This window comes from Spinacia oleracea, chromosome 1 (genome assembly GCF_020520425.1).
Source record: "Spinacia oleracea cultivar Varoflay chromosome 1, BTI_SOV_V1, whole genome shotgun sequence".
Classification (NCBI taxonomy): Eukaryota; Viridiplantae; Streptophyta; class Magnoliopsida; order Caryophyllales; family Amaranthaceae; genus Spinacia; species Spinacia oleracea.
The window spans coordinates 120,240,020-120,252,188 of record NC_079487.1 but is presented as its reverse complement, the minus strand read 5'-3'; the positions used below and the strand labels follow the sequence as shown (position 1 = coordinate 120,252,188).

The window sequence follows — 12,169 nt, the reverse complement described above, 5'->3', positions numbered from 1 at the left end:
ATTTGTCATAAAGGACCTTTTAAAACACAAAAATTGTGAGAAAGGACCTTTTAAAAAAAAAGTTGTGAAAGAAGGCCCAATTGAGATTTTTTGTTGTGAATCAGGACCAAACGTGATTTTCCGGTAGTCAACCACTACTTTCCGGCGTTGACTGGCGCGTGACAAGCACGTGTTTGACTTTTTAACAATTTTTTTTAATCTTCCCTCCAAATTTATCCCCCCACCCTTTACTACCCTAACTACCCAGAAACAACAAAAAAAAAAACAAAAAACAAACAAACTCGATTTTCTCTTTCCTGCGCTACTCTACAGCTTCCTATTCCTCCTTCGTTGTGCCAAACTCTCCAACAACAACAACCCTTCTTCCTCTAATGATGCTGTTTTCGATTCCGTCGCCGCCGACCGCAAACGTCGCAACGCGTTGTTTCGATCCCCACCGCTGCCATCGATCCGCCGCGGCGAGGTGGATAACCAAATTGAGGTAATTAGAGAAAAGCTCATGTTCGATCTTCGCTCTGAATTTAAGTCGACAAAATCCACGCCACTTATTTAAGAAATTTCGATTTTCCCCCTCCGCCTCCGCCAGAACCACGACCGTAGAACCTCCCCGAAAACCCTAATTTCAAGATTCCAAAAATTGGAGAAATGAGAGCCAAAAAATTGGGGTTTTTAGTATTACATCGTACGAAAAGGGCCGAATAACAATTGGGTTGCGTGAATTTGATTAATTTCAATTGAGGAGCAGAAATTCGAGCTTGGAAGGAAGAAGAAAATGGGGGAAGAGGCAGAGCAGGTTTTCAGCAAGAGAGAGAGAGAGCCGATTTTTTTTTTTTTTTTTAAAGTTTAATAAGTTGTTGGGGGTGGGGGATAAATTTGGAGGTAAGATTTTTTTTTTTTAAAAAAAAAATTGTTAAAAAGTCAAACACGTGCTTGTCACGCGCCAGTCAACGCCGGAAAGTAGTGGTTGACTACCGGAAAATCACGTTTGGTCCTGATTCACAACAAAAAATCTCAATTGGGCCTTCTTTCACAACTTTTTTTTTAAAAGGTCCTTTCTCACAATTTTTGTGTTTTAAAAGATCCTTTCTGACAAATTTTCCTAAAATTAATAAAAATGCAGAAGAAAAACCTCGGATTCACGTTACTCTACGTGTCCCAGAAAAAAAAAATTGTAAGAAATCTTACAAAAGTGGGTGCTTAGTTCAATATTTCTATCCCATTACATAGTGTTGTAACCATCCTTAAATACTAGTAGGCGACATGTCTGTTATAATTCGTTCTTAAAAAATCAATCACTTTTTGTAAAGTTTAACTTCAAATATTACATTTATTTTATGGAACATTACATAAAGTATATAACCCTTAAATCCTTAATTAGTACATTGATACCATTTTATTTTACTTTTTTGATACCATCATTTCCGTTGGTGAAGAATAGTGATGGCAGTTAAGTTCTATCCCTTAAATTTGATCATCAACCTACTTAAAAATGCTTCCACTTAATGTCTTATATTTGCAGTCTTTAATGAAGTATAACAACGAATTATGGTTACTAAGAGCAACAATTCATGCATCTCAAGCTTTTAAAATTTAATAAAAATAAAATGCTACTATCTTTAAATAACTATTCATTGTAATCAGTACTAAACTAAACAAGCTCGAAAATTGTCAAATAAAGAAAAGTTTAAACAAACTCGGACCAGTAATAAACCTCAGTGATCATGGCATGGTCAAACAAGCTCGAACCTTTTATCAGTTTCTATGTGACAATTCCTGCACAAGTTGTGCAAAATAATTGTCCTTCTGAACAGCCTGAACCCACCTTGCATTGATTTGAACTCTCTCGAGACTCTGTCTCAAGGTTCTTGCAATTGTAGGCTTCATTCGACTTGAGAAGAATTCTTCGACTTCCTTTGCCTTTTCAGTGGTGGAGAACTGTGGAAGCAAATGTGAAACAGATCCATATTAATTAAACAACCAAAGCAACAAAGTATGAATTTTGTGAAGTGTGCTTTTCCATTATATAAAGTTGACAAAGAATGGCAAGAGAGAGAGACATACAGGTGACACAATTGCACTGATAAAGCGGGTGATTAGATAACCGGAGCCCCATGTTTTTGAAATGTAATCCCAGTTATCCTGTAACAAACATTAATGAAGAAAGTTTAGTTAAAACAACTGTAAACAAATAATTCAAGTCCAAAATGTTGTACCAAGATAAGATTTTTCTTTTTTTTTTTGAAGCAGTGATGGTTGAGAGTTGCATTGGGATTTGGGAAGATTGTGTAAATGAAGTCGTTAATTCAAAGTGGCGATCCATAAACTTTATAAAAGCATAATATCGAACATTTAACAACTACACTCGGATAAAGGATGCTGTATTCGGTATAACAGTTAATGGGAATGAGCTTAAATCACCTGAAGCCATTTCCAAGCAGTTTCACGCCCTTCCTTGCTGACTGAGAGTCCAAAAATAGCATCTTGACTTCGAACCTTCACAGTTAATTTTCTCAAAGATCAAGTTATTGCATCATTTAGAATCAAACATCAAAAGGTTCTGTAGTTATAGCTTACCTCAGAAGACAACAAAAAGTTGAGAACTTCAAGAACAATATTTGGGTCTGGGCAGGATGCCAGTGAACCTATGAATCACCGAAAAAACCAATATACAGAAGAAAAAAGAAGGTTAATGAGCAAACTTGGTAGCCTCAGAATATGCACCAAAAGGTGAGACCATTTACCTATTATACGTCCCTTCTCTTGGCTCAGATCAGTCTCTCTGTATACTTTCAAAAGAGCTTCATAACCTGATTTATTTGATGCATTGACTTTCTGCATCACAGCAGTATATGTAGCCTATACACAATTGAAAAACACGGACGAATACTATGAGATTTTGCGCTTTGAACTAATATTGCAAGGGTCAAAATTATGCAGGACATGGCAAATGAGCAAGGAGCTATGTGAAAAACATGTCATAATTTGACACTAAGTTCTTGTTCACCAAATTTATAAGACGGAGCAGAAGAGACACAAGAGAGGAAAGTGTTCATTTTGTTGTTGGGCTACCCACGGACACATTACTGATATAAGGAGCAGAGACAAATTCAATTCACGTGTAAGGTAAGGCTAGGAGCTCTATTACTAGTGGTTCGTTTCATGCTCAATCTAAGAACCACATACAGATTCCGCTGTTCAAAGGTCACCTTGATTTCAATCCAGTGAAGGAGATCATTTCTTACTTTGGGGATTTTTGGCGGCACCATTAATTTAATTTGTCCATTGGTTCAGCTTTTGCAGCAGTACAGGAAGAATTTCCCCGGATTAACCATGACAATGATGTCTAGTGGCATTTGGAATTTTCTTGGCAGTAGTTTGTGGTGGTTATTCGGAGTAATAAAAAATTAAGGTTCTTTTTAATTCGGAAAAATTGATTCTAAAAATACAACCTTTAAGCGGTCTGCTAAAAAAGGCCTGAATTTTTGTTTAACTAAGAATAATACAACCTTTTGGACATATTTTCTTTTAAACGGCTTCTCTTAAATAATGGCCTGCTATCTCTCCCGCCATATGTCTCTTCCTCCTCTCTCCCCCTTATTCTTCTTATATATTTAACATTTCCCTCCATTCTTCTCTTCTAATCAAGGATAGTTATAAAAATATGATAAAGAAAACAGAGGATATTTTACAATAATTAGCGAATCAATTACCAGCTCTTAAGTCTCAGTGCTATCAGCCTATCGATGAATGTACAAGTGAAATGCAACTTGTAAAACGATTATCAATTCCCAAAATATTTGGAGCTTATTAAAACTCCCATATTGTCAGAAGTTCTCTGCGTTTTTCGGGCACTTGCATCTTCATTCCTACTGACTGACACTTCTGATCTAATCTTTTCTACCAACCGTGCAATGGATGATCACATCAAATCAGGGTCTTTAGATTATGCCCACCAACTGTTTGACGACTGTCTATGTGAGACGTTTCTTGGAATTTGCTAACTTCTGGGTACAAACGCTCTGGAGATGTTGTTTCTTGGAATTTGCTAATTTCTGGGTACAAACGCTATAGATTACCAGGGAAAGCATTTGAATTTTATTCTGAAATGTTATTTCAAGGTTATAGACAAAGCCCATTAACGTTTTCATCTGTTATGAGCATTTGTAGTAACACTGGTTTTTTGTTTGAGGGGACTCAAGTAAATATATTGTATAGTGATTTCACTTGGATTTTGCGGGGATTTGTATACTGGAAGTTCTATTGTTCATGTTTGTACGCAAATGGGGTTTGTTTATGATGGGTTGAAAGTTTTGGATGAATGTCTGAGAGGTATGTTGCTGTTTGGAATTTGGCTTTTCGAGGATTTTGTAAATTGGGTACAGTGGGATGAGATTGTAAGGTGATTTCCTAGAGTTAAATTTGATGGGGTTAAGTAACTTATGTTGAATGATCTTATGGCATTGTGTAACAGATATAAAAGCCACGTCAGCATATTACCCATAGTAGCAGGTCATTGTCTAAAGAAGCTCTTTAAAAGAAGATATGTCCAAAAGGTTGTGATATTCTTAGTCAACAAAAATTCAGCCCTTTTTTAGCAGACCGTTTAAAGGTTGTATTTTTAGAATCAATTTTTCCTTTTTATTCTTACTTGTACATTAGTCAGCTTTTTTTAAATCTAAAACTAATAGGCTTTGGAGATGTCAAATTCCCTTATTTGCTAAAGGAGTTTCAGTTTTATTTTTAAGTTTGAAAGCTTTAGCATTGGTTGAACAGTTGTTTGAGAAGGGTAAAAGGTAGACTAAGGGTTTCCAAGTGCAATCTTTTTAATCTTTTTAACCCGGAGCTTGACTTAATTTTTGGTTTAGTACTTTCTCCCTCCCTCGACCAAAATGTGTTTTCTTACCTAACATAAAGTAGTTTATAATTGGATTTCCAAAATGTACTAAGGCGGAGTGATTGAAAAAGCAAATGATCCAACAACATTTTATAAAGCATCTTTTAGTAAAATTGTGTAAAAATCATTATTACAAGAATTGGGGCCATGTAATGCATATTTCAGGACACACAGAATAAACAATACTCCGTAAATGTGATGTATACATGTACAAGAGGAAGTCAGTTTTATGCGTTACACTACCTTTCTGGTATCAGGTGGTAGAAGCGGTGAATCCCTGTCAGCACAGAATGCGTCAAAACGCCTAATAGCTTCATTTAGGGTATTCTCGTGCCCAAGCTCAGCAAGCACAGTCAGCAGTTCCCCTCTCAACATGGCATCCAAGTGGCTCTCACCGGACTTAGAATCCCAGCCAAGTTTCCTGCATTATATTTAAAAAGAAAATAATCAAGAAGAAAATAAACAAAGTCGCAATTGGCTAAAGCAGAGCCAAAATCAAACTGTTAACAAATCCATAAGCATTGATGAGTTGACTCTTAATAAGCATGACATAAGCATAGAAAAGAAAAAAGACAGCCAGAAAACTAACAGATTCAGAATTCATATCAAACTACCCCTCAACAAACTAATGTAGTTCCACACTCTATGCCACACAAGCTCAAAAAAACCTTCAGCAGAAAAAGAAAGAATCTTTTCCATGGTTGCTTAACTAGAAATGTCTCCTACTGCTCAAACAACAGTGTTAAGATCCATCAGAGTTCAATGCGCACAGAAATTTCTCACACGAAATGCTCCATATTGAGTTAAACTTCAAATTTGAAGTAATTGTCAATATACCACACAGCTCTAAGCAACACAGAGAGAAAGACCTCTATTCTTAACTACTGAGCCATCCATATCTGTGGTTAAATAAAAACCAACTTTTGCTGCTACAAGGTAGCATGGTTAACTCTGAAATTTCATGATAGAAGAAATGCTTTTTCGCCCTCGTTTACGACTAAAATAGTGTACAATGTTGAAGTTTTCTTCTATTTTGCATAGTTGTTTATTTTAGTGATTTAGTTCATTCATTTTAAAGCTCTCCAGTAAATTATAAATTGATTACTCAGAATACTACACTGCTACGCACCATTTAAATCCACTGTTTCCCACGTTTACCATTCTCTCGCATATTTGAAAAGGACGTATACTAGACTCTCTCTAAGAATTACTTAGAGAATCAATTTTAGTGGACAATGAGCCAAATGAACAACAATTTGAGGTCATTAAAATAAGCTTGCTTACATCGTCAAAATCTATAAGTAATACAATAAGACCTAAAGTAAAAAAAATAAAATAACACAAAACAGACACATCTTGATTCAACTATTTGCATAAGATAATCATAAATGTAACTGTAGTGTGCTATGCATAAATGAATGAACTCATTTTGAGCTCATATAAATGGTAAACGTGCAGGATACTCACAGTGCAGGATACTCAAAGAGGTTGATGAAGAACTTTCTGAGATTATCAACTAATTCAGGTGTGGCGTCAGCAACTATTCTCATAACTTTGTAGCTAATCTGAGGAAACGAAAAAAATAAAAAAAATTAGCATTTCACACAATTGAGTTGCTTCAGTAAAAAAAAATGATGGTTAAATTACATTTATCAAATTGGATAGAACAGTATATTCGGTTTCCTCTCTGAATGATGCAATCAAAGTCAACAAATTTATCAGAGATTGCTGACCACTGGTACACAGGGCAAACAAATCATCCAGAACACCTGTTGGTAAGAAGTTTAATGTCAAACAATTACAGAACTATTTATATAATAGAAATGACACAATAAAGCCTGCACAAACAAACTTACCAAATCTATCAGTTGCAGACAATTGGCCACTCTCTATAGCATGTCGAAGTTTAGCTCCAAGTTCTTCATCATATTTCACTCTATAAAACCCAGTCTGGTCCACATTAAGCTTAACATAAGCAGCATCTTTGATACCAAGACTTCCAGACTTCTCTTTCAGGAGATAACTGTAACGGTTATCGTAGGATCCGCAACATAAAGTGATTGGGACAATCCATTGGCTATCACTAGGGGAACCGCTCAACAAAAAGTGTGACTGTCATCAATTACACAATGTTAGATCTAGAAGTTATATAAGACATTAACAAGGAAAAGTCCAAGTGGTTGGTAATTAATTAATTTCTTGTAGTGGTAGCGCACTAGACCGAAAGTAAAAAAAATTACGAAGTATAAATTAAGCGCATTGCACCTGTTCTAAATCGAGCTTCTCGTCTTTGACCCTCACGGAAACAACCGGATATCCTTTCTGCTGTGTCCATGAATTCATTAGTTCCTTTACTGGTTCACCAGATACCTCCTCAAGAACAGCCCATAGGTCTTCAGTCTTTGCATTTGAGCAAGCATATTTCTTTATGTAGCATGCCAGAGCTCTCTGGTAGAAGAATTTAGTTAAACATAAGTCAAACCATTAAACTTTGAAAGAAAATGAAGATAGAAGATACCAATATCAGGATGTCTAACCAAGCAAACATGTTAGGGAGACCAAAAGAACTTATGACGGAACAAAGCTACATTAGAAAGCCATGCAATGATGTGTGAAACTATTACAATGAAATCGACTTGCAATCAAAATTATTTCCATGGAATCAGCTTGAAAATTGTTTTCATCTGGGTATTTCGAGCATTTTACGAGCGAAGATGAAATTCTTCAACGCCAACCAATCCAATTCTATACTATGCCAACCCGTGTCAGTTAAAAAAAATAGAATTTAGAATTTTTCAAAGAAAAGGAATAAGTGAAGCTCAGATACTGGAAGTATGATGTTCTGAGGCACATGCACCAAACTATGCGTTCACTTGGGTGCATATAAGAATTTTCAGCGAAAAAAATAAACGGTATTTGAGTTTAACTGGAAACAACATGCAATTCCTAGAACAAAACAGAAAACAAGAAGTCAAAAACATATAGCAAATTCGGAAATTATACAGACACTCGGAAATTATACAGACACAACAGGAGTAAACCTGAAAAGTATCTGCCCCAATATAACTTTGAAGCATCCTGATGACAGATGCGCCTTTCCTGTAACTGATGGCATCAAATATTTCATCAATTTCACTAGCATGATTTATCTCCACCTGGAAATAAGACACAACTTTAGCATTATAAGTTGAATTTTTCAGATACTGATACACCTAAACAAGCAAACAATAAGTAAGAGTAAAACCTCAATAGCATGTGATTCAGAAAGACCATCCAGCCTAAGCCCATCAGTAGTCTGGTCAAGAAATTGAGTCCAAATATTCCATTCTGGAAAAATAGCATCAGCGGCTAAGTAGGATACCTGTGGACAGACCAATAATAATAAAATAATTTCAGTATTTAAAATGCTGAAATTTTCAGTTTAAACAGAACATTGCTTTGATTATAAATTAAAGTTACCCATGTTGCAAATCCCTCATTCAACCACAAATGAGTCCACCATTCCATAGTCACGAGATTTCCAAACCACTGATGTGCTAATTCATGAGCAACCACGATAGCAACCTTAACAGAAGAGAATTCCATTATTGAACAGACAGAACAAATAATTTAGTGATGCCTCAGCCAGCTAAGCAAACTAATTACCCTTTGCTTGTTAGCAGCAGCGGAGTGCTTCTCATCATACAGCAATGCATTCTCACGATATGTAACCAAACCATAGTTCTCCATGGCACCAGCAGCAAAATCAGGAATCGCAATCATATCCAATTTGGGCAAGGCGTAAGGCACATCAAAATACCTTTTAAAAGTGTGAACAGTATTATAATAACAAACAGATAAGAAGAAACATGGGAAAATATATACGTAGTAGTTTGGAATCAACAAAGAAAAGACAGTGTGAGAGCAAGTTACTTTTTATATAATTCAAGGGTCTTAACAGCAACCTCTAAAGCAAACTTCCCTTGGTCTGACTTGCCAACTTGACAATAACATCTAACTTTAATACCTGCACAATAAGAAAGAAATGTGGTCATATATAAAGATCCCCTGAGGCGTAGTTCATTAAAAAACAGTAGCACTACAAGCAGAATTCCAGGTATACCATCAGATGTGCTACTTTCCACAAAATCAAACAAACCCACAACTACAGCAACCAAGTATGTCGACATGATTGGTGACTCCTCAAAGTAAACAGTCTTAAGATCTCCTTCTTTCTTTTCTTCAATGACAGGCATGTTGGAGAGTGCTATAAGATTAGATGGAACATCCAGGGTAATCTTGAATGTAGCCTGAACAGAAAAGAGATAAACAAAATTCATACGATAAATAAGGAGCTGTAAACAGATTGGCGAGCAAATTAAAGTTTAAACAAAACTTGAACAGACTGCATCACTGCAAACAACAATCAAGAATTCCTAAGACTTGGTAATGTTAGCATTTTTGACAACTTAGTGTTTACCTACAAATCGATATCACTAGTAGCAGGAAAATCACCAAACAAATAGTTATGCGCATAATCACAGTGATGACACAACCCAACTCCATTATTTTCAAGGAATTCTTCTGATTATTGTTCTAATTGAAAATCTCTAACCCTAAGTTTAAGTGCTTCTGTTCCGAACAAAATCCTTGCATAACACGTGATTACATGAACACAGCAAACGAATTCAGATAGTTGTAAAGCTAATCTAAGCAACCCTAAATGAATCAGCAACAAAAGAAACAGAAAGTAAAAACCTTGGCTGCTGGTTCATCCCAGCATGGAAAACATCGCCGGGCGTCAGCTGGCTCAAATTGAGTGACTGCCATGTTCTTCTTCTCCCCATTGATCTCATACACACTGAACATAATTTCAAAAAAAAAAAGCACTCAAGGATCAAACTTTAGCAATCCGGAAAACTAACAGTGTGACAATGTAAATGGAGTTCAATCGATACATTGCATGCCAAATCAAAGTCCATGCAAAAGGCCAACTAATCAATCCCTTACTTTTAATTTTAAAACTTTCTGCAATACCAAAGACACATAACAAGAATAAAAAATTAAGAACCCAATTAAAACATTAACCATTTAATTGAAAAAAAATCAAATACCTTCTATAAAATCCCTTCATTTGATCATTTAGGGTTCCTTGAAAGGAAATATTCAAAACCCCAATTCCAAGCGAAAGCTCCTCCGCAAATTCAACAATTAATAACTCATCTTCTTCAATCAATCCCACTCCAGAAGCTCGAAGTTCCTAAATCAAATTTTAAAAAACAAATCTTTGTTATCCCAAAAACAAAAATGAAGATAACACCCAAAATTTTAAAACAATTCACATTGGAGAGCGATCATCACCTGAGAAGATGACTTGGGTTTGAAGGAAACAGATGAAGAATCAACATTGAGATCGGCAGCATTGAGTACAAGGTATTTAGTCGATGAAACGACGTCGACGTCGATTGAAACGATGCCATTGAATATGCAGGAATCAAGGTCGGGTTTTAGGCGGATATCGTAGCGTTTAGGCGTTGCGAATTTGGGGAGACGAGGTTTGCCTTTGAAGTCTGAGTAAGGAGATGCCATTGTTTTTTCCTACTTGTTCTTGTGGAGTTTAAGTTTTCTCTCTCCTTTGTTCTTCAAGTGAGTAGAGAGAGCAAGAGATTCATGTGAAAATTTGAGAAGGTTAATTCATTGAGTTAAAACATAAATTTGGGGGTTGCTTTTCCCATTTCTCACCGTTTGGATCAAACTTTTTTTTCACCCACCTATAAAACATTTTTTTGTCAAAAATTAACTCATAAATATAAAAGATAAATCCCTTTAATTAAAAGATTAGACCCTTAGTTAAAGTTTTATATGGCTTGTTATAATTTGTTTCGCGTTAAACAAGATACTTGAGTCATAAAATGAGAAATAAGTGGATATTGTTACAATCACATACATCTCAATTGTACCTTGGACTTAAGAACAAATCGCTTGGAGGATCGACAAGAACACACATTTGAAACGAGTTTAGTGTACGAAAAGGCATATTGGGTTTTGTATTAAAAAAAACATAGTCGATACAAGAGTAGATTACAGAGTAATAGAGTACAAACAACAAAGAGATTAAGGCTACGTTTGTTTTGACGAAAAACACTTTTCCGGAAATTTATTTTCTCATATTTGTTTTGTTAAAGGTGAAAAATAATTTTCTCAATTATTTTCTCAAAGGTGCGTGGAAAACAACTTTCTCTAGAGGAAAACCAACTTCCTCTGAAAAGAAGGAATGCCGCATTTCCACTCTAATCCCTTACATTTCCTTTTCTCTCATCTCATTCCCACTTTTATGTTATGTTTCTTTGTAATTTTTTCTTACCAGTAAACAAACAAATGAAAACTATTTTTCGTTGATGTTTTCCCTTGAACATTGTTAAAAGAAATGATTTTCCGTTGAAACAAATGAAACCTAGTAGGGAGAATGTGTTGAAGTGAGGTAGGAGTAGATCCTAGAAGAAGTATGAGTTATATGCGTGAATAGATAAGTGTATAATAATTAGGATGATAAAAAGGTATAGTACCTATACGCGTAAACAACAAATGATTACACACCTAATTGCATGTAAGAGTAACTATTATTTCCACTTGGCTAATTACAGTAGGAAGGAACCCCAACTAGTGGTAAGTGTGAGATTTGGATTAAATTTCCAAGAACCTAAGAGGTAAACCCGATGCAAATTGCTCTAGGTGTATTAAGAGGCGCATTGAGGGATTTAAATAGATGACAAGTTGCTAATAAACAGATTGACATAAAGGAAATTTGATGCAATTTGAGGAAAATTTGTGAAATTAATTGCAGTTGTGAACCCTGAAAAAATCACGTAAGTAATGACAAATTGCAAAAAAAGAAAAAGAAGTTGACAAGTGTTTAGAAGAGGAGGATTTAAGGATATAATTCTAATTTACCTAAGGTATGAGCCAAATTAACTACTCCGTAAGAGTGTTAGTAAAACTAATCTAAGAACAAACCCTATACAAGTAGGGAAGAACACTCTCATTGTTTTGAGCTGGTTGCTTTAAAGAGATTTTTTGAGCTATATAGTTGCTTTCATTCTTACACAAATCTTTTAAATTTCCTCCTTCAAAAAACGTCTTTTAAATTTCCAGATATCATTATTTGCTTTAAATTAGTTTTATTTATATTCATGTTGTAGTTAACGGTAAGTTAACTTGACGGAAAGTAGAGTTGAGGTACTAAGGGATGAAAAAAAGAAAATATAAGTTCTAAAGGTGAAAAATTAAAAGGTGAGA

General features: G+C 35.3%; 1 protein-coding gene across 1 annotated transcript; it reads right to left on the bottom strand.

The window, feature by feature from the left end:
- Window positions 1-1,565: 1,565 nt before the first annotated feature.
- On the bottom strand, window positions 1,566-10,567 carry LOC110795863 (aminopeptidase M1). Its single transcript, XM_056842373.1, has 19 exons — window positions 10,235-10,567; window positions 9,988-10,133; window positions 9,632-9,734; window positions 8,997-9,183; window positions 8,807-8,900; window positions 8,540-8,693; window positions 8,354-8,458; window positions 8,139-8,255; window positions 7,936-8,049; window positions 7,160-7,342; window positions 6,751-7,006; window positions 6,542-6,663; window positions 6,362-6,459; window positions 5,138-5,315; window positions 2,742-2,856; window positions 2,575-2,642; window positions 2,419-2,493; window positions 2,062-2,139; window positions 1,566-1,935 (listed from the first exon to the last, which is right to left on the bottom strand). The coding sequence occupies exons 1-19, from the start codon at window positions 10,460-10,462 to the stop codon at window positions 1,753-1,755; spliced, it is 2,604 nt and encodes an 867-aa protein (XP_056698351.1). The 5' UTR covers window positions 10,463-10,567; the 3' UTR covers window positions 1,566-1,752.
- Window positions 10,568-12,169: the final 1,602 nt, after the last annotated feature.

Coding starts and splice junctions, on each gene's coding strand:
- LOC110795863 (XM_056842373.1), bottom strand. CDS start 10,462: ATGGCATCTCCTTACTCAGACTTCAAAGGCAAACCTCGTCTCCCCAAA. Junction 9,184..9,631: donor GGGATGAACCAGCAGCCAAG/GTTTTTACTTTC, acceptor TTTTCTGTTCAG/GCTACATTCAAGATTACCCT. Junction 7,343..7,935: donor TTGGGGCAGATACTTTTCAG/GTTTACTCCTGT, acceptor TTCTTCTACCAG/AGAGCTCTGGCATGCTACAT.